This window comes from Amphiura filiformis, chromosome 9 (genome assembly GCF_039555335.1).
Source record: "Amphiura filiformis chromosome 9, Afil_fr2py, whole genome shotgun sequence".
Lineage (NCBI taxonomy): Eukaryota > Metazoa > Echinodermata > Ophiuroidea > Amphilepidida > Amphiuridae > Amphiura > Amphiura filiformis.
Genome location: NC_092636.1, coordinates 54145618 through 54168799, shown reverse-complemented (window position 1 = coordinate 54168799; position 23182 = coordinate 54145618). Strand labels below are relative to the sequence as shown.

Below are 23182 nucleotides of genomic sequence, written 5' to 3'. Positions count from 1 at the left end.
GTGGTGTGTAGAGGTGCGTCGGGGGGGGTGAGGAGGTGATGTACGTGGGTGTTAATGTATGGGTGTGGGGGTGTACATGTGAAAGTGTTTTTATTCCATGTGGATATACTGTATCTTTGCATTCTCGTCTTTGTGTTCTTGTATGGTGGGTAGGGTATGTGCGTTTTCCTTTTCTTGCCTTTAAATTTATTGTTCCAATAATTTGTATCATATTTGTGGTGATGATAAACGTACCCTATTCCGGAGCTTGTTTTTAAGATCATTATCAGGCGGCATAGGACACGCAACACGGACGTACGAGGCTGGCGAAGATACAGGGCTGACAGCCCCATTCACAATACACGGTTAGCGATTATAAATGGACAATTAACATACTTGCAGTGGGGTACTTTGCAGAACCCCAACGGTTTTAGAGTAAGATAATTTTGCTTTGACACCACATAACAAATTTAGTGTTTGTGAAGATTTCATCATTATGTGTTAATCCAATGGCGACGTCAAAAATAGCGATATCGCATCCACCATCATCTGATCATTATGTTATATAGCCTATGGGATATACCGTAATGATTCTGTCACATCATTGGTTGTTCTGATTAGTTGGATTGAGTGCATGCTGGGCTGGAGTGTATTGTATTAGAGGTGTGGGCTTTATGGCCGGGTAACACGGTTTGAGGTGGGCAGAGAAGGGGGTTGGGTGGGTGGGACTGGGGATGCGCGTGAAAAAGAGTTTATTGCTCTTTGTAATCCTCAACTCAGTTCATACGTCATCATGTTGACAATACCTCCAAAATAACACATTTTGCTGCTATCTGAAAACTCGGACAACATATGGTTAAAAACATCTTACGGGAAACACAAAAGCATGACACAGATGAATGTGAAAACTAGTGGATAGATCGAGGAGTTTCTTTTTTTCTCTTTTTTTTTTGCACGACATGTATAATGTAAGTTGTTCACTATTTATAATCTATAAATTACATCCCATATCACTCTCACACAAAACACTCCGCCCATACCACACCATATACCCCGGCCCGTGCATTCCCCTCCCCCCCCCACACCCCCACATGGAATCACTTGATAAAAATTATTCAGTGCCGAAACAGATACGACAACATATTTCTGCCGTGGTGACAGACCAGCTTTCGATAAAACGAGTCATTCTACAATTATAAAACAAACACCCCACACCTCCTTTCTCCATCATACACACACACACCCCCACGTCAATATAGTACACCCTACCCACACACCCCACAGACACTCCCCCCCACCTCACACACACATATAGAAACGCGCACACTAAGGACTACGTGCACATCTTGAAAGTTAGTTGTCATGAACAAGTTGTTAGACAATATCATTTAGCAGCATAGAGTATATATTTTGGCAAAAATACCGCACTTCGCACCTAAAACACCTAAGGATCAAATTAACCTCATATTTGGTCATTTTAACCCCAAAAGTGCCCATTTTTGCGCGCTTCGCGGGTATTTATTCTACTTTTGCACCATATCTCATCAGTTTAGCTTATACCGTAAACTTATTCTGTCGCCAAAAGGTGGTGGATTCACTATACTTTTCACCCCCCCACCCCATGTCAATAAGAAATCTACTCCGCTGATGATGCGCATGCTCTGTGTAAGGGCTGATATTTCCGCACGTTATTCAAAGCCACAATTGCTCTATGGTTGACAAGGAGCTGCGCAATTGTAACTTGTCCATGTGCTGCAACATGATGCAATGCCGATTTACCAAAGACATATTTTATATTTGGATCTGCACCGTACAGCAGTAGTAATTCCGTAATGCCCATTTCCCCTCCAATAACCGACAAAACGCTGGCCATCTATCAGCTCAGGATCAGCACCATGATGAAGTATCAATTCCAGACATTTGGGCGTATCAGCTGGAAGCCGATGTATCTCATACCCCACGTGCTTATAATGCTTATTTGGATTGGCGCTCTTTTTTCAACAACGCCTCTGAGATACGACCTGTTATAACTCATGAAAGCATTTTGTTTGTTTGTTGAATCAAGTATTATAAATACTTCTTGTTGTAGACACGCTCAAAGGTGAACCTACGTTGCACTTCATAATCAAGTTGAACATTGAAGTAAAAGAAGAAGAAAAGTATCGCAGGCATCCACGGAAAACCTATAGCAAAGAAACGTATTCAAAACGAATTAGTATAGAGCCTAAAATGATATTTGAATTTTATGAAGGATTTTGTCACGTAGACAACGGACATCTCTGATACCAAACTTAAAACGGGTCAGAGGGGAGCATGACCTAGCGGTGTTTGCATTTAGGCTCAAATATACACAAGAGTAACAGCATGGGTTCTATAAAGAAGATCATAAGGCTTGATGTGTCATTTACTCCCCATGTGCATGATTTTCTCGTGGAGGGTGCCAAAAACTTGGGTGTTTGAGATAATGTGTGGTTGAGTGAGTGAGGTGGTGTGGTAGGGTAATGGGAGAGGCCAATTGGGTGGCGGGTAGAGTTGTGGAGTAGGGTGTGGTAGGACTAGGGGTAGGGTGGGGATGGGGTAGGGTGTGGTGGGCTGGGTTAGTTGGGCAGGTTCAGTTGTGATAGTGTATCAGTCGCGGAAGCATCGAGGCTACTGGTTCGAGAACCACCTGGTTTAGATACATCACTAAATGAAAAAATATGGCTCCTACCGTCCGACTCGCCTTAATGAATATTTTACCTTGTATAAAGAATCCGTTGAAGTAAATGAAGAATATCGGTAGAGGACCTACTATATATATCATGCTGAATAGTGATAGTAATAATTGATTGATTGCAGCTACCACCCCGCTAAGTCGTCGGAGCATTGGACCCGACAGTTTACGCTGAAACGGAAAGAAAATCAGTAATATAATAAAGAAGGTTACATTTCAATTTTCACACTGAAACATACTTTGCAGAAGGGGAAGCACTCACTTTTATTAATAGATCATCATACTTCAGTTCTTCTAAGCCCATGTTTGCATATTAAGCGTTTCCGTAGCCTTTTAGAGCGTTTTATTTAAAAGGCGCCCCACGAATGTGTGCCAAAAATCGCTTGACCCCCCTCTCGGCTGGCAAAAAATTGCTTCCCCACCCTTCGGCTTGCCAAAAATTTCTTACCCCCCCCCCCCCCCCTAATTTTACCCGCCCCCAGGGCTCATAATTATTGCACATAGCTTTCATTTTTCTACGGAGTTCTTAATTCTCTAAAATCAGTCGTTTATTCCATTCAAGACCTCAATTCTTAAATCGGACCCCTCGACCTTACAAATCGGTGTCATCCCCCGGGTGTCATCCACTACAGCAAATTCAAATGTCCCATCGACTCCTGAATTTTTAATCACCAAAATAAATTATTTACTATTGTACATGTACAACACAACGACATCAAGAATTGTTTGCACCCTTTCCGACAAAGGCTTTCGTGATACTAAATATTGTGGCTCTCAATAATTACCTGATATTCCACGGCTTTGGGTGACCATGCCAAACTCATGACTTGTAATTCTACTTGAATCGCTATCCAATTGCAGAATGCCCATGCGTAATTGTTTGCTGAATTACCATGCCATACACTCATAGCAGCAAACGCCACAAAAGATGAGAACGAAGCCCATTTCAGTCCATACCGGGAACCACCGAGTGGAATATAAATGTACCTATGGGGAAATTGTAATAATTTAGGCCTAATTAATAAACTTATGTGTACAAAATGTCACTGTATGTGTACAAAATAGCCATACTCATATACTCTGCATAATGTGCATTGCACATCTTTCTCAGATTCTACATCAATTTCTTATTTAGGCTCCCGGATAGGCTATATAATGCAAATAGGGAAAATAAGCATGGTCCTATCATCAAATTTAGCTGCAGTAGGGGCCTACATCCGTTCTGTCAAAAGTCGGCATTTCTGCATTACTTTGGCTTGTACAATCCTGCCTAACCGGTAATTTAAACTTTCACGATCGGTTAATTTCGACCCGGCTATCGTGCCAAAAATAAGGAATTGTAGGCCTATAGATTCTCCACAAAATCGCCAAATGTAACTTGTGTACAATCTTATTAAAATTCGTCGGCAATCTTTACTTTCTGATCCTCAAAAAATCGACAATCTTAGCTCGTATAATCATTTAGCCAAAAATCGGCATTCTTGATATCTCTCGATTTCCCCCGCTAAAATTGGCAATATCGGTCAATTCAATATTTCTGATATTCTGCTCCAAATCGATGATGTATGGTTTGTATTATGTTTCATGCTGCAAAAAATTACAATTTCAACTTTTACATACAAATATTGAAAACAAAGTTCATGCATGTATGACATTTTTAAATTAATAACGTTTTCAAGTGCCATTTTGGTAAACAACGTTTTCAGACTATCTTGGCCAAGAAAATCTAACTTTCTAAGCAACAAAAAATTACCGGTCAAATCATCGGCACGCTATCGCCTACATTTGGGATCTCCAGCAATGTTTCCTTAAAAAGGTTCATTTTTCCGGAGTTCTTGAAACTCACCTCCTCATAAGCATATAGAAATTGGCAATATATCAGTCAATTCAATATTTCTTATATTTTGCTCCAAATCACCAACGTATGATTTGCATAATGTTGCAAAAATATACAATTTCTACATGCAAAATAATATTGCAAACAACATCCATTTATCTTGTTCAACATATAATACCATTTTGGTAAACATGGTAAATAACGTTTTCGGACAAGGAAATCAAAGCAACACATTCCTGATATCATTGATCATCGTCAATGTCTCATACATGTTTTTGGGATCTTCATAAAAGGTTCTTTTTTGCGTAGTTCTTGAAACTCACCTCATAAGCATATCATGCAGTCCTCTATCGAAGTGTCGCCACATTTCTCTAAAGGAATAAACACCCATCGGACACAATGGTGGTTCTGGTGCATTTACACGATCAAAGAGTGACACAACACCGGGTACTCCATACATTAAAACATACTTGTTTTGAAAGAACAACATATGGCAGCCAGCGAGTACAGCTGATGTATAATAAGGGGAGGAAAAATACAAATAATATGATTATTTCATCAAATCATCCCATTCATAAGCTATAGATCCTGGGCAGTGATTGAAAAACAAATTCTTGCAGGCCAACTGAGAAATTTAAAAAAAGGTGCTTTAAAATCCCTAAAACATTCCAAGCTATATAACCAAAAATGTGCAATTTCATAGTAACATGCAGAAATGACATGTCAAAACTGTAAAATACAATTAGGAAGCGTTTTTTTACAGTTTGCTAAAAAGGCCCTCCCCCATTCACGCGTTGGACATCGATTCTGCCTCCCTACACACACCTAGTTTTCCATTGTAAACTGTGTAATAGAGAATTGGTGGTATTTGACCAAGGTATAAGGCCATCTTAATTTAATATATTTTGTGATGTGCCCTGCGTAATTTAATTTGATTATTTATCTTTGTTTACAAAATTAGAGTTATTTCATTTTGGGGAATTCCCTCATTCATCATGTTAATCAAAAACAAAGTCAAAGTAACCAAAGTCAGGACTATCTATGGATGTGGGATCCCTAAGAATATAAAGTAGATGTGACATCATGGGAATACCCACAGGAAGTGTTTTTTATATTACAGAATGGTCTATTAATAGATTGTAGTTTTTATGAGTATAAACGTTGAATCACAGATTATATAATCTGCGGTTGAATTCATTGGAGTTTGCTCTTTACAGAATATGAAGACAGTGTAAACTCTCAACGTGTTGGTCGTCGTTGTGCTTCAAAAAGAGGTACATTTGAACCTGTTTGTATAGCCAATAATGTGCTGTTTTAATACAGTAACGAAGGAGATTTTGAGTATATGAAGGTACTCCCCAAAGGATTAAAGTTCTTCTGTCGACTTGCTGGAGTCTGGTTCTTAAAACAACACATCTGTCAATAAAGTGGAGCAGTGCAAAAAGAAGCCTATAGTATTTCCTGGAGAAAGAGTGATTGGTGAAAGAAGTACCATTTTTGGAGATTGTTATCTGCCAAAGGAGTTAAGTGTTTGGAAAGCTGCGCAAGGAGTTAAGTGTTTGGAGAACTGTGCAAGATGTTACAGTGTTTGGAGAAAGCAGCACCATTTCTGTGCGAGGATTTTATACGCAAAGGATTTATAAATGCAAATGTATAGTGGACTTCGTTGAACAGTGATTTTCGCAAGGACAAGTGAACAAGGATATAATTATATCAGCCGTCCAGAACATTATATTTGTTTGTGTGGTGGATTTAGAAAAAAATAGCGGAAAAACTGAAATTTACTCAATCCAGCAGAATAACGCGCAAAAAGCTGGTGATTTTACTAATACGCGTGGGAGCTTTAAGACTACCGGTAACTATTTAATTAAGGTGGTCTAAAATGACATTGATAGCCATGGTATATAATACACGAGTGCCCCCTCCTTCTGTGGGTTAAAAGCAAGTATAAAAGTAATGTACAAAATAAAACACTAATGTCCAACCTACCCAAATCACCCGGTGGTAATTTGCTAAATACATCATGTTGCATGTGGAATGCGTTGAAATATAGAAAGTGTAGGATAATCTCAATGTAGAAAAACCAGAAAATATGACGCAGAGATTGCTTGAATATATGCCACAGCTCCTGTTTACTCAATAAGCGACTTTCTTTGTTTATCTGAAATGTGAGAGGACATACATGTATACAAGCTCCGTCAGTTTTTAAGTAGAAGCTAATAGATATTCAAGAAACCCACAGCACTCGCCGATTTTTCTTGGTGCCTTAAAGTTTTCCACCTTTCAACATGCATTTGTGGTAGGCCTATAATGTACATCATGTATGATATTGTAGAGCTTTAGCCTCATTTGTATGCATTTTATAGATGATGTTTTAGCTCAATACAAAGCCTCACTTTTCTATTGGCCCGTTCTATGAAAAGGACAAAATGCAAGTAGGCCTAAGGTAATATTTTGCAAGAAATTTTTATTCAAAAATCAAAAGTGATATTACGATGCAAAGATCTTATTATCATTATTTCCAAGCACAGATTTATTAAAAGACACATAAGTATTTTGTCTGTTAGTCTTAAGGCGCAGAATCGAACCCGGGAATCGAATTAGGTCGATCTCACACGTCTCTTCAAAACATTACAAGAGCACTGCTTAAGTAAAGAAAACAGGACTAATTTGACAACCTTGAATAATTAAACATTTTGCTTTCATCTTTAATATTTAATCAACATTGTTTTGCCCAAACCTCAATCTGGAATTTACCAAAGTTATTATTTAGTGAAATGCGTTTGAGAAAAATAGGAGAACATTTCCTTATTATGTCATTGAACAACGTTAAATACATATTGAAACTCAAAAAGTCAAATCTTGGAGAGAAAAAAAAGATAGGGCCTATCAATGATCTGGTCGGGTTGTTGCATGTCCTTAATACTAACTTACCTCTAACTGAAACTTGTCAAATGTCATCACAGGTCCGAATCTCCATAGTGGGTAATAAAAGACGTACAATAGGAATTCAAAGAGACCATACTTCTTGGGGTTGTTACAACACTCCAAACCAAAACTTATAAATCGCATTACCCCGAAAGTGAAACCAATCATCTCAAGAGTTAAACCAGGGAATGCAGACTCCTGATGAGGAAGTGAAATAATAAAATTATCAGTGAAATAAGAAGACATTACAGAATTAGATAATTCCACCCCACACCCATCAACACCCACCCTGCATTACCGTGCAGGTATACAAGAATATTCAATCTGTTGTTGTAGTCAAAAAGGCCATAATTTATTTTATTTTTTGGGTATTTCAGATATATTTATTAAACACTCAAATAACAGCCAAAATGGCTGAATTGCTTGGTGAATAAGCCCAATCGCCATTCTTACTTCCGGTTTTGGAGAGCAGTTTTAGGACACTTTGACCTCTGACATATCGGGAAAATTTACGTAATTATTATTAATTTTCTTATTATTGTCACAATTTTGATCATTAAAAAAATACCAAATAATTATTTATAAAACACTAATATTTTTTATATGTTTTAAATATTGTAAAACATTTTTAGATTATATTTTGTACGTACAAAAACCCAATATTTCTGAATTTTCTGAAAGGTCAAAGGACAAAGTGTCCTAAAACTGCAAAAACTGTCCTACAATGCATTGCAAACTTCCAATGCCGATTGGGCTTACAATCAAATTTATAAAGATAAACAAATAATAATAATAAAATACATAAAAAGATTATTGAATTATTGCACGATACATACGGTACTCAATGAAATAATTCTAAAAGTATAATCAAAGAATTAAAGGTCAAATTTAATATAGTTGTAGCTCATACTCAACCGTACTCACCCCATCTCAAACACACACATGCACCCCCCCCACACACACACACACACATACACCCCTCCCCTCGCCGTACAATAGGTCCCATGATAGTGCCCTGAGGCACACCACCATGTAATTCTACCCACTCAGAGTAAGTAGCCTATTTTTTCACTCTTTGTTTCCTCCCAGAAAGGAAGTCCACCACCCACTGCACAAGAGAAGGAGAAACACCAAGTTTGAGAAGCTTTATGTGATCTTATGGTCAATCAAATCGAAAGCCTTCGAAAAATCTGACATCAAGTGGTGATAGACATCAATAAGGCAGTGGGTGGAAGACAATCCCTTCTGGTTACCAAATTGTCTTTCATCAACATGGGGATGAATGGCATCCACAATCCATTATTCTCTTTCGCAATAGATTTTTCGCATTAAATTGGTTAATCATGTGTATTCATAAGTATCAAATTAGTATCAAATTTCACGCATTCCTACAACTCAATAGCAGCCATAACTGGGTTCCCGCTGAATAAATCCCACCAGAGATGTGAAATGATGCGTCCTTGGCGGGAATTTGAAACTGCATTCCATCACCCGTGTTACACGTAGACTTGGCTCGCTGGATTCGTCTATGAGCCAAGTGATGGTCAGAATTCAGTCGGCCATTACTGGGTCCCGTCTACACCAAACTGGTGTTGTTACTGTCCAATTTGGTGGATTTAATCCGCTTAAAAATCGATGTTGAATTGTATTGTGTTGTAAACTTGTATCATTCTTTTGTCTACGTGTAACACGGGTGATGGAATGCAGTTTAATATTCCGCCAAGGCCACATCATTTCACATTTTACTAGGGTAGACCTAAGGGGGGACCCAGCTGAGGTGTAGGAATGCGATTTGTCTATACATAATTATGTGAGTGTCTGGTCTGCAGTCCTGGTTTGCAATCTGTCTGTTCGCCTTCCTAATATAAAGTGAGACATAATAACCCATAATAACAAGGGACATAGTCTTTACCTGCCATCTGTAGAAAGCAGTATCAACCTCAACTGACAATACTTGCAATGCACCTGTTAACCACACAATGAATGGAACCCCAGTCCTTGATGCTAAATATGCCACAGTAGTGTGTGCCGCGAATAAGCTAATGACACGAGTTGTCATCCTCGTGATTAGAACACCAATGCTAAATACTAAGATGAAGTGGTTACGGAACTGAAAAGGGAATAAATGAATAAAAAGAAACAAGATGTGAGAAAAAACATTGGGAATCATTAATAAGTCGTATTAGTCTATACTTCTCTGAATATTATCAAAATTAACCATCAGATCAAACCAGCAATGGAGGTTTTCCAGTCTCAGGGTTTCCGAGCAAATATAAATATATTTATTTGTAGTTTCGCTGCTGCTCCTACTCGCCTCCTCCATATCCTCCTCCTCCTCCGTCTTATCATCGTCGTCATCAACTTCATCATCATCATTATTTCATCATCATCATAAGAATTATTACTGAATTCTTTGTTGCGGTATCTGATTACCAAAAGCAAAATATGCCGCCTGTTTCTCTTCGGATTGGTGACATGGAGATTCTGCCGACTGAAAATGTTCGGAACTTAGGTGTTATTTTTGATCGTCAAATGACAATGACATTGACATCACACATCAGCTCACTGTGTTCAAGTTTGAATTACCAGCTTCGCAATATATCCCGTGTTAGCATGGTTAGACGCTTCTTGGATGTTGACAAATGCCACCTTGTTGTTAGAAGTCTTATACTGTCTCGCATTGACTATGGAAGTGGGCTCCTTCTGGGTAGTAATACATCTAACATTCAAAGGTTGCAAAGAACCCAGAACTGGGCATCAAACTCATTTGCCATGTTTGCTGCAGAACAAAACAGGACCCTGCTACGCCTTGTTTACAAGAATTACATTGGCTTCGGATCAGAGAGAGGGTCATTTTCAAGATCATGATGATTATTTTCGAATGCCTTAATAGATCAGCCCCTCTTATGACTGATCTGCTCTCTCTGTATACTGTCCAGCCAGATCTGGCCTCAGATACAACACGTCTTTCTGAGATCAACAGCGTCAAATTGCTGAAAACTGCTACAAACAGGTCTTTTGTTCATTCAGCACCACATATTTGGAACAATCTGCCCACTACCATCAGGGAATCAAATACATAAAAAAAAAAAAAAAAGGGTCTAAAAACTTACTTATTTGCTGCTTATGAATAGTTTGTTCCACAGTGGTCATAATTTTTATGTTCTTTGTATTTAATTAATCTGGTTTCATCTTTTGCCATGTTATTCTGTCATTTTTGTCATATGCGCTGCGCTATCTACAATGATGTAGCGCTATATAAATGCCTCAAATGTATGTATGTATGTATTATTATCATCAAGCTCAACACCACCGTCATCGTTTTCGTCGTCATCTTTATTATTTCCAATGTGTGATTATCACTAACATCAGCGTTACATCATCATCATCATCATATCATCATCATCATATCATCGTCGTCGTCATTATTATTATTATTATCACCGTCATCGTCATCATTTATTGTCATCATCATCATCAGCAGCAGAAAATGCAGCAATATTATCATCGCCATGACTACCGTCATCATCATCACTGTCACTAGTATTACTGTCATCATTATTATCATAAATTTACTTTTGGAAAGAATGCTTCTGCCAGTCGACCGCCTATCACGTAGATTAATATTTCGTGGACAACAGACATCTTCAGCATACTCCACTTGAAGAACAGCCATTCAAAGTCCGCGGCATCCTAAAACAAAACAAATCACACAATTAAAGCATCAAATGAACTAAAGAAATGTTTTAAATTTAAGAAACTTTGCTAACACTAAGTTTGATGTTATAAAATATATAAGTATCCACTGACTCTGTGATAAAATCTATAAGTATCCACTGACTCTTGAGATAAAATCTATAAGTATCCACTGACTCTGTGATAAAATCTATAAGTATCCACTGACTCTGTGATAAAATCTATAAGTATCCACTGACTCCGTGATAAAATCTATAAGTATCCACTGACTCTTGTGATAAAATCTATAAGTATCCACTGACTCTTGTGATAAAATCTATAAGTATCCGCTGACTCTTGTGATAAAATCTATAAGTATCCACTGACTCTTGTGATAAAATCTATAAGTATCCACTGACACTTGTGATAAAATCTATAAGTATCCACTGACTCTGCTTCTGCAGAACACCGTTCCGATTAAAAACCTAGGGCAATAGGCAATGCATATATAGGCCTAGTTAGTTCTTAGTGCGAAGGTTCGAAAGGAGTTCTTAAGTGTCCCCCTGGAACAACCCTTGCACTTGAGCCCTTAAAGGTTCCTGAAAATTCAAGAATCCAAGCTTTTAATATGTTTAATTTGAGAACCATTAGATGTTCTGCAGCCTTTCCAGAGAACCACAAAAGGTTCCTCATGTTGTACAAAGATCTGTTGTTTAAATAACCATCTAGGGTTCTCATTAAGGGATCTGGAATGAGTGTTTTGAGCGTTTCGACAGTATTTTTTGTGGGACATGAGAGCACATCAGACATATCGAATTGTGCTCTAATGTCCCACAATAAATACTGTCCAAACGTTCATACCCCATCCCTTAATGAAGAAATCTTGCGCATCTTTTTTCTTCTTTGGAGTTCAGTTAGCTCCGATAAGTTCAGACTGTATAGCTTAGGGATTGGAAAGGTAGGGGTATGGCATAGTATATAAAAGTATATCAATAATCGGATGAAACTTACTATTTTTCCGATTCCAAATGGTAGCCACCCTTTAGGTAAATAAGATAGCTTCATCCGCGATAAATGTTCTGCAAATTCAATGGGGTTTACGTGTACAAGAATGAAACATTTTAGTCATAAGTGTATACTCGTTGAATGGATATTGTATTACACAAATCAGATGACATTGTTCACAAAATATAGTATGGGGTTTTAATAAGACAGTAGCGCAGCGGGGTAGGAGGGGTGGCAGACTGCCCCCTGACCAAAAAAAAAATGAAAGAGAAAAGTACCCCCTGACAAAAAAATGACAGAAAAAATTGGGAAGGCAAAGGAAAATAAAGGAGCCCTTTCCTATCAAAATTCACCCCATAATTTATGGCGTTTACGTGTTTTTCTTTTTCTTTGTTGAAAACCCGCCTTGTGTTTTATGTTGTCATTATCAGTAATGCCCTTCACCTACCTTTTGAAATAACTCCTGTCCTGTATTTCATGTATCCCAGAAATCCCACCATCATTGCAAAACACAGCATCAACTCCCATTTCGGTAGAGCGGCGTGTTTGAATGTCTTCCTTCCGTTCGTGTTCTGGTTACGAAGTGGATTCATGGAATCATCGTCGACGATGTTATTGTTCGTCAAATCTGTAGGTTTATTGTTGCCATCTTTGGTGTGCTTTGAAACGCGAGGCATTTTTATATCCTAAAATTAATATGTGCGCTTGATATCACTCCTACCTGTAAATATATTTAAAAAATGGATATGTTCTGGAATAGGCTACCCTGGGCACCATAACCCTAACCCTAACTATAACCCTAACCCTAACCAAACTAGTGAGGCATTGTCTGCATTTCATACGCTCTTAGATCGCGAGAACCAATCAGAGCAAACGTTAGAAAAATGCAAACCATGCAGAAATATTGTAAAATTGCACAGCGTCTCTGTCGGACGTGTTCATTTTTCCTGCGGTTGATGCATTTACATTTGCTTGTATTTTCCAACATTTTTAGTGACAATTTTGTTATGAGATAGAAAAATCATGGAATTTTTTCTTGTGTATAAAGGTTATTAAATGCGTATCACTTGCTGCTCGAGAAATTGTACAAAATAATGCACTTGTACTGAGACGTTGATGTGTCTAATGCACCCCCTCCCAACAACAAGTGACACGCATTTATTAACATAATTGTGTCACTTTGCGTGAATTCCCATATATCAGTACTTTTTTTGATGTTTTGATGTTTTCTCAAAATTGCTCAAGTGGATGTAAGGGGTTTTGCAACAAAGCTCTTCAAATATGATACGCATTTATTGAATAAACCTATTTCGTACACGAGAAAAAAACCCATAATTTTTCCTATCTTATAACAAAATTGTCACTAAAAAAATGGAAAATACAGGCAAATGTAAATGCATCAACCCGCAAGAAAAATGAACCCGTCCGACAGCACTGCGCGTAATACGCAGAGTGCCAGAGTGCGGGCCGTGCAATTATGCATGGTCCGCATTTTCTAACGTTTGCTCTGATTGGTTCTCGTTATAGTGTATGAATGACTGACAATTCCCAGAGAGTAATCGATGTTCCCTGATAGTATGTTTTAACACACAAATGTATACTATACATGTATATAATAAAGTCTATCTCGAGGACAAACGCACAACCTTTACAATGAAACAATAATTTCCGGGAATAATTTCCAGTTCATTTGGTTTGAAAGGTTACTTCACGTAACCAAAATCAAATCTGCATAAATTCAAAATAGCTCAAAATATGTTGAATACACGCACATTGTCAGCATTATTAATGCTCATTATCTATGGACTGTCCATGCTACTACCTTCATGGACTGACTTACTCGAGAACTCTAGCTTCGAATTTGCACACAATAGTTCTCGAGTAACATGTAGATAAGATTATTTCCATGGTTTAATCAACAATATTATTGCTTTTCAAAGAGAATATAAATAATTGAATAAAATAACCAGATTCCACTCTCAAATCTAAACAGTGTTGTCCAAAATGTTTTTGGTCTTTTTTTGTAAACAATTCAAAATAATACCAATATTAGGGACCGTTCACAAACACTTGTAAGGGGGGGGGGGGCCTGATGCAAAAAAATAATCGCAAAAATGTTCGGCCCCCTCCCCCTTTACAGACCTCAAAAATGTCAGGCCCCTCCCCCTTTTTTGACATAAAAATTATGGGTCAATCCCATAGAAAAGCATTTAAACTCAATTTTTCCAGGAAAATTTGTGGTCATTTTTTCAGGGCCCTCCTTAAGAGGGTCAAAAATTTTCAGGGCCCCCCTTTTTGCATCAGGACCCCATAACAAGTGTTAGTGAACGGTCCCTTAAGCCTATACGCGGAAAATGGTATCAATTAACAATCCACATGGAAACTAGGAAATCATGATTTCCATGACATGGCCATGTGCAGCAGGTTTTTACAACAAGTTACTTACTCACCAATGTCTTTTGTTGCTAAACTTGATAAGGAGAAGTCCTTCTGTAAGAATATCCTTTTAAAATAACAATTTGGTTGAAATTTGTTGCCAAAAATGATGTATAAATGTTTTAATTCCACCACATAAATTCTTCTGATCAAACTTGCCACCATTTTCATTTGGCAAACTACAGCCTGTAGGCCTTTATGTACAGCATGTTGCCTAATAGTCTGTATCAAGTCTTTAAAAAACAATTTATTTCTTTGATGCACTTCACCGAACATGTGCTTTTCAATACACTGGTAACAGAGATTTCATACTCACTGAAAGAGCTTGGCTTAGGTCTGCCATGTGTATCACATGTTTGGTGTTGGCCAATTAAAACATGACATGCTGTCATCTAGCCTTAAGTAGATTAAAGGTGTTGCTTGGTCATGCTTCAAAACACATTATGGATGGGGAAGAACAGCCTAATCTATCATGTGGTTGGTCAAATTGACTTCTTGTAATATCATTTGCTCCACATGAGGGGTTTAGCACTGACACTTGGGTGCAATATATGGAAACATTTATCAGTCTACAAAATATAAACATTCTGAGACATGAATTTGACAAACTGGAATTTGGTTTTTGCTGAACAAAAGTAAGTAAACATTAGGGATCATATTTTTCAAAAATGGAATATAGGGTTTCAGTGTATTTTGAAAATGATGGGTTTGTGTAAATTTTCATAATGGGCGCAGTTATCCTGGTTTTGAAATATGTAATTTTTGACAGCTCCTCCATGGATATCCATGTACACTGTCTTTGTATATACTGCTTATTCGTACCCATGCTGTGCATGGGTACGAATCATTTGTATACCTTAAGCCATACTGTATATTGTATTCGTACAATGTTCACTTACCATTTGGTTCCCCGTTTCCAATCTGGCACCAAAACTTTGTCCTGTTTGCCACACGACTAATTGCGCTTATGATGAATGTTGCATGCCCGTGCTCATTCTCGAAACGATTTTTCCTCGAAAAGGATTTATTTGGGTAATTTGGTGTAGACCAGCTACGAGCAGCTGTACGAGCACATCACTAAAATCGATCTAGTCCAGGCACGAGCTCACCCTCTCTAAAAGTGGGTTTTGTTATTTTCTAAAGATTGGTAGCGCATTCATGAGATGCTAGTTTCTACCGGGAATTTCTATTGTGTTAACACGTAGGCCCTGTCTATTCTCTCTCACTTCAATGGACACGGTGAATAAAAATGATGACCATCGAGGTCGCGTCACTGAAGTCATGAAAAGATTTCGTGTTTGTAGGCCTATTGTTCTCAGAAAAAAAACTATGGTGCTCTAGCTGAAATACAGCAAGATTATGTAAAGTCGTGTTCACACAGTCGGATTTTAGTCGCTTAATACCGGTTATAAAGCAGTATTCAGACTTTTTATTGTACGTAAAATATTGTATGTAACATATATACGTTATTTAATCTATTGCCATTCTATTTCCAGTATAATGTTAGTTCTAACGAATGTTTGATGACGAAAAATCGATAATATATTTCTGCTAGATATTACATGTAACATATTATCGATTTTTCGTCATCAAACATTCGTTAGAAGCTAAACATTACTGGAAATAGAATGACAATAGATTAAATAACGTATATATGTTACATACAATATTGTACGTCTAATACTCGGAGTCTGTGGAGCGCTTAAGTCACTAAAACCGGTAATAAGTCGCCTATTACCGGTAATAACTCACTTATATCCGACTGTGTGAACACGACTTAAGATAGTAAAATGTAAACCTGTATTTTAGCTATAGACGAATCCAACGAGCCAAGTCATGGTCAGGATTTGGTCGGCCATCTTTGGTTTCCCGCTAGCACCAACCTGGTGTTTTGAGCGTTTGATTGTGCAAATAAAAGCCGCCTAACAGCTAGAGAAGATGCAAAGACGAGGAGGGTTAATAGAATAATATATACAATAGAGGTAATCCGGCCGCATCTATTCATACATAGTCCTTTTGTTCATCCATTTGTACATCTATGAATAGATGCGACGGGATTACCTGCGGAATTATCTCTATTGTATTATTCTATTAACCCTCCTCGACCTTCTCTAGCTGTAAAGCAGCTTTTATTTGCACAACTGTTGGAACTGTGTGTTGTAAACTTAAATCATTCTTTTGTCTACCTGTGTTTTCGCGGAAGGTGTAAAACGGGTGATGGAATGCAGTTTAAAATTTCCGCCAAGGCCGAATCATTTCACATTTTGGATGCATTGTAGCCGACGGGGACCCAACTAAAGGCTGCTAGTCAGGTGTAGGAATGCGTGTATTTGGATTCGTCTATCATGTCTATAGGCTATCTCGAGCTAGGTCAGTCTTATTTCTAAAGAATGTGCGCATTCATGAGAGACGCAGGCCTACATGCAGCTTTATTCAATCATAGACCATTTTTTGTTTTAAATGGTCTATGATTCAATCACGTAAATGGACATGGTGAAGAGAAATAATGACCATCAGGGTCGCGTCATGAATTTGCCGTAGAAGTGACGTCATAATCGGATTAATAACTACCATAGAAGAATACAATTTTTGAATAGATCGCTCCTGCACAACAATCAGATTGCAATAATCACCTGTGTATGTCAGCAAACATTAAGTCACTTAATACCGGTAATAAGTCACTAATACCGGTTATAAGTCGCTTATTACCGGTACACAGTGTCATCATCCCTATATCTTCGTGTCAAAAATTGCCGTGATAGTACCATGAGTACGGCGAATCCTCTCGTTTTTCAAAAGCTACGCATGGCGATTTTGTTCGAGATAGGCCGAGCGACTCGGGCTAATCATACCATATGCACACGATATGAGATACCACATAGCCTGCAACAGAGTTTCTATGTTTTTACGATTTGCGCATGATCAAGTACCCCATATGATATTGCCATTACAAGAAAATTCGAGTTTTGTCAGGTAAATTGATGTTGATGTAAATTCACAATAAATTTCATAAGCTTATTCCTGTTTCACCCGATTCCTTTCGTGTTAGCCGTTCCCATTCGAGTTCATTATTCTCTCCTTTGGGACTCAAATGAGGTTCCTTGCGCTTTTCCCTTTGGTTAATTTCCCAGTTTAGCGTCATAATAAAAGCATGACACAGATCAATGTCAAAACCCGAGGTTTGTATTAGATCGAGGAATTTATTCAAATTAATGTCAAACCTGTACATGTTGTACTTCCCCTCTTTTGAACTCATTAGTCAAACTATCAAGTTTAATGCATGCATTGTTTTATTTTGCACGATATGACAGCAGGTCGCCTATGCATAATAGTTAAGCTTTGTTTTTCATTATAGAATTTAAAAATATTACATCCCATATACCTCTCTCACACAAAACATCCCACCCCACACGTACACACGTGTAATGGAAGTCTTGACAAAGGTTATTCATTGCCGAAACTAGTACGACAACATTATAACATTATATTATTTCTGCCCTCTTGTAGAGTAAATCCGCCTTCAACAAAACGAGATATACCAAGTACAAATAGACCAACACCCGCCGCACACTCCTTCCCTCCATACACGCCCCCCCCCCCCACACACACACACAGGGAAACGCTCACGCAAATCATGACAAACCACCCAGCAAACACAAAACGTTTTCGACATCATTCGCAAAAGGTTATAAAAGGTTGTCAGAAAACGTTTAAATGTCGGGTTATATAAAGGGTATATTAAGAGTATAAAACGTTTTTATAACCTTACAAAACATTTTTGATAATCTACTGCTCAGCAAACAAAAATGTTTTACAGAAAACGTTTAAATGTCGGGTTATATAAAGGGTATAAAAACGTTTTAATAACATTCCAAAAACATTCTTGAAAACTTGATACAAAACATTCTAAACAGAATGTTATTTTGGGGTTGAAAAAATATTTTGCGAAAAATTTTGCCCAAAATATTTGCAATAACGTTTTAAAAACGTTTTCATGACTTTTATATAACCCGACATTTAAATGTTATTAAAAGGTTTTGAAAAAAACATTTTAAGAACATTTCTGTGTTTGCTGGGTTGAAATATTTTAACATAATGTTATTTAAGTATTGACAAAATATTTGGCAACAATGTTTGCAAAAATAGTTTAAAATAACATTTTTGGAAAACATTTAAAAAATATTGTTGTAGTGTGTTTTCATACAAAACGTTTTAAAACGTTATCATGACCTTTATATAACCCGACATTTTAATGTTATTAAAACGTTTTTACCTAAACCAAAAGCCAAAATATAACTTATTTCAAACGTTTTTAAAACGTTTTTGTGTTTGCTGGGCAGATATCAACTAAACTGATATAAAGGGCGTTTGCTCTTATCAAAGTGGCTCCTTGTTTTGTAAATGTGACGGTTAACACTCCATAGCTTTTAGATTAGGGGCTTGCTTTTTGTTATTTCCCTATTTCACGTGCTCAGGGACATTTCTTTACAGATGAATGAGCATGAATATAATCTTCCGCACGACTGTATGGTGCGGAGAAAATATCACATTTGTATACTCAGGGTTTGTAAATATACGTGCACATCTTATCATCTTTATAAATAAATTTACTTTCGGTCCAACATCTATTCAAAGTTGGTATGTGTGGGGTCGTTGTCATCGATATCTTTCCGAGGACTTCAACACAGCAGCTCTCCGATATAGGACCTCGAGAGTTCCAAGGGCTGGATACACTGAATATGTACTTCGTTTTAACAGGTCAGAAATGGCAGGTCCTATTATAATACCCGTGCCATTATACGTTACCGTAGAATGTCATCATAATGTCATGCAATGACGTTCCGAGATCTTCTTTCGGTAAAGGACTTGTTAAAACGTTCCAATCATGAATAAAGAAGATAATTCTTCAAAGATTTAGGTATTTCTAGAGCATTTACATTGCGACTGTTGCACGGTGTTTCTAAACATTGTCTGACGACTTTCCTCGCAAGGTGCTTTAAAGATCGAACATTTCTCGAAAGCATCAAAATATAGTCTCTAACATATTCATCAAGACCTTGAAGAAGATCAGTCTCTTCTGGTGGGATGAAAATCTCTTCAGCAACACCAAGAAGCAGTCTAATCACAGCAAGATGATGGATTGATAAAGGTAGCAAAATGGAGATGATGTTATCAGTGTCATTGTTATCAGATTTTATAGTAACACGAGCTCCGTAGTTAATCAAACAAAGAACCTGCTTCTGACAATCTGGTGAAGCCGATGCTGGTATATTTGTAATGTGACTCAGCAAGAGCTGCATTGGTGTTTCTAGAAGTATTGTTTGAGCACGTGCATCTGCGCCATTTTCTAACAATAACGTAATCATATCAGGATCTATTGATGATGCACATGCTCTGTGTAAGGGCTGATATTTCCGCTCGTTATTCAAAGCCACAATTGCTCCATGGTTGACAAGGAGCTGCGCAATTGTAACTTGTCCATGTGCTGCAACATGATGCAATGCCGAATTACCAAAGACGTCTTTTATATTTGGATCTGCACCGTACAGCAGCAGTAATTCCGTAATGCCCCTTTCCCCTCTAATAACCGACAAATGTAAGGCTGACCATCTATTATGACTCGTCATCGTCGCACAGGTTGCATTCGAATTCGCACCATGTTGTAATAAGATATAAACATACAGAATATTCCCACCTTTGATAGCAACATGAAGAGCGGTAAGCCCTTTTGGATTCCTCAACTCAGGATCTGCGCCATGTTGAAGTAACAATTCCAAACATTTTGGCGTATCAGGTGGAAGCTGATGTATCTCATATCCCACGTGCTTATAATGCTTATTTGGATTGGCGCCTTTTTCTAACAACGACTCTGCGCATTCTTCATATCCTTTTTGTAGCGCCAAATTTAACGCAGGGCAACCAACAGCATCTTCCGTTTCAAGATTGGCACCGAGTTGAAGCAATTCTCTCATCACATCCACACGGTTGTACCTCGACGCCACGTGTAATGGTGTAAACCCACATTGATCTTGCACATTGATGTTACAACCATGGTTGACAAGATAGAGCACACACTCAGGACGGTTTTTGTAGACCGCGTGATGAAGAGCACAGAGTCCCATGTCACCGACGGGTTCATTGATGTCAATACCAGTTTCAACAAGGGTCTCGATTTCATTGAGTGGGGCTTCATTGTTGATCAGTTCGATTAGTTCTTGGATGCTCATTATTGGTTTATCTGTTAAATTAGACAAAAAGAACAACGGATTACGGTTATTTACTGTTTGTGCGTACAGTGTAGAGGGCCGAGAGGATTCACTTTATCGTAATAAAAAAAGAATCTTAAAGAAAGCAAAGACGTGTCTCTGAGTACAGAGTGAAAGTTGTAGTGCAATGAATGAATGGCGTAATTTTAACCAGTGAAAAGAAATATTTTCATGATCCATCAAAAACCTTTTATATCAATTTTAAATTTAGCCTAAGTACATAAAAAACCGGTTGAAACGTGTTCATGGTCTTTTTTCAAATGCGTTTACCCTTAAAAATCACGTCGAGTGATTGCTTTCTCCTTTTTTTTGTGTATTGTACTCGTAATATCGTGCGTGGCCTAATTGATAGAGCGTCAGACTATGGATCTTTTTTGAGATTCAAACCTGATGATGGGTTAATTTCGAGCTATTTCATTTTCATTTAAGGTTTATTAGAAAAATGCATATCGCAGCCAAAAGCTGAGTTACATACATTGCACATATAAAAATACATACTTAAATTAACAATAAAATGATGACATATAAATATAATTTCATTAATAATAACTTCATTGATTGATTGATTTCACTTCATTGATTGATTGATTCGACTTCATTGATTGATGAATTGATCGATCGATAAATTGATTGATTAATCATGATTGATAAATCGGTTGACTTAATTGTTCTTTCATTCATTGATTCGTTCGTTCGTTCATTCATTCATTCATTCAATCATTCGTGCGTTCAATCAATCAATCAACATTAATTCATTCGTTTTATTTTTATATATGGTCTATGCCTATACGGAGATAGATATCTTTTTCCGTCCATAAATGATTGCAGTTTCGTGCTTTTAAACGTGATACAAATTATAGATTGAGTTTTGGAAATCCTCAAAACGATTTCATGTAAATTTATTTTACTAAATCTTTCATCTGAGAATGCTTTACAAAACCATTCCCAATACTCCCAAGCGTTAACAGATCATCGCGCGTGCAAACTAACATTCACGATACAGAAACTGCGTCATTGAATTTAATGAACTGGTATATCGGGTGCTTGCGATAAAGCAATATCAAAATGTCATGAACACGTTTAGCAGAAGGAATAGCAACATAAATGAAAATAACATAAAACTTATAACAGATATTAGTATTCTAAGCCTTACCTTTACCATACTTGTTGTAACACTATAACAGCAACAATTAATTGAAAATTCAGTACCTCTAAGTTACTTCATGTTAAGAAAATCTGATGAAGAAGATTATGGAACCTCTTCCACAGGCTTGATGATATTACTTAGTTTACATTCCTCTGCATACAATAATGATAATAAATAGAAGACTGTGTGTTAGTTTAAGGCGTTAATAGGTCAAAAGAAAGGGTTAAATACTAACCTTTAAGGGTTCGTGGGATGCATGCCACCCTGTTTTCTTTCTTTTTTAAACAAAACGCGTCGCGTCCTTCCATTATAGCAAAACACAGTATAAAAGGTTTAATATTTTTAAATAATTTTAAAATTTTGTTGGTTAATTATTTTGACAAACCCCTTACGATCTGCTCTGAGCTATACCGTAAGTGAGAAGTAAAAAACAGTCAAATGTGATTTTCAAGATAGCAAACTTTACAATAATAGTAGGGTCAAAAATAGTTTGAACCAAACAAAATTCAAACCTGAAGGAAAAGCGCAAGGAAACTTTTTAAGGTTTGGAGCATCAATATTTTTTCCTCTAATTTATCCGTCTCATCTTGTAATTGATAAAATGGTGTTTCTATAAAATTGTAAGATCACAATAAATGCAAAAGTGCAACGGTGTTGCTGTGTCTCTAATCGTGCTAATGGGGGTATTTTATTTAGCATGCTAATAAGATCATGAAATGTTGAATTTATAGAATGAAATAGAGATGTATGTTTATGTATTTATATTTTGATAAAGAACGGTCAAGAAACATTTATACTATTTTTACGGTTGATATTTTTACTGAAGTATCACATGTCGTCTTGAACACGCAAGAATGACTGGAATGCGAGATGCTCGTTCACTGCCAAGTTCATGTCTGTTACTATAGATTGCATCAAAGGTTGCCAGTTTGTTTATACCCAAACGTTTAATAAAGTGTATGAATTATTTTCTGTGTACATGCAGGCCTATATATAAATGCTATCTTCAGTTGATAGGTAAGAACATAAAACATCCAAATATACCGCGAAAAGACATACCTATAAGCGTTCTGCGTGCTTTCAGAAAAAAGTCATTAATGCTGCGCTATATGAAAGGCCAAAATGAAAGTCAAAAAATGAGATGAAAGTCATGGGACATGATGGGGAATTTGATACAAAGATGTCAATTCTGAACG

The 23182-nt window shown here is 37.3% G+C and overlaps 2 protein-coding genes across 3 annotated transcripts; both read right to left on the bottom strand.

The window, feature by feature from the left end:
• Positions 1 to 1856: 1856 nt before the first annotated feature.
• Positions 1857 to 15698, bottom strand: LOC140161174 (protein-cysteine N-palmitoyltransferase HHAT-like). The gene is made up of 11 exons (XM_072184619.1): positions 15473 to 15698; positions 12586 to 12858; positions 12144 to 12211; positions 11034 to 11150; positions 9370 to 9567; positions 7464 to 7655; positions 6519 to 6690; positions 4853 to 5039; positions 3478 to 3679; positions 2719 to 2863; positions 1857 to 2162 (listed from the first exon to the last, which is right to left on the bottom strand). Exons 2-11 carry the CDS (start codon positions 12812 to 12814, stop codon positions 2047 to 2049), a joined length of 1626 nt encoding a protein of 541 aa, XP_072040720.1. The 5' UTR covers positions 12815 to 12858; positions 15473 to 15698; the 3' UTR covers positions 1857 to 2046.
• A 3049-nt stretch (positions 15699 to 18747) lies between these two features.
• LOC140161173 (ankyrin repeat and SOCS box protein 16-like) lies at positions 18748 to 22287 on the bottom strand. Of its 2 annotated transcripts, none has more exons than XM_072184618.1 (2): positions 22222 to 22287; positions 18748 to 20811 (listed from the first exon to the last, which is right to left on the bottom strand). In XM_072184618.1, the coding sequence occupies exon 2, from the start codon at positions 20798 to 20800 to the stop codon at positions 19457 to 19459; it is 1344 nt and encodes a 447-aa protein (XP_072040719.1). In that variant the 5' UTR covers positions 20801 to 20811; positions 22222 to 22287; the 3' UTR covers positions 18748 to 19456. The 2 variants fall into 2 exon arrangements, with proteins under 2 accessions (XP_072040719.1, XP_072040717.1); XM_072184616.1 differs by lacking the exon at positions 22222 to 22287 and adding an exon at positions 21993 to 22131.
• Between the last annotated feature and the right edge of the window lie 895 nt (positions 22288 to 23182).

Coding starts and splice junctions, on each gene's coding strand:
- LOC140161174 (XM_072184619.1), bottom strand. CDS start 12,814: ATGCCTCGCGTTTCAAAGCACACCAAAGATGGCAACAATAAACCTACA. Junction 5,040..6,518: donor ATTACCACCGGGTGATTTGG/GTAGGTTGGACA, acceptor ATTATACATCAG/CTGTACTCGCTGGCTGCCAT. Junction 2,864..3,477: donor CCAAAGCCGTGGAATATCAG/GTAATTATTGAG, acceptor TTTCCGTTTCAG/CGTAAACTGTCGGGTCCAAT.
- LOC140161173 (XM_072184618.1), bottom strand. CDS start 20,800: ATGAGCATCCAAGAACTAATCGAACTGATCAACAATGAAGCCCCACTC.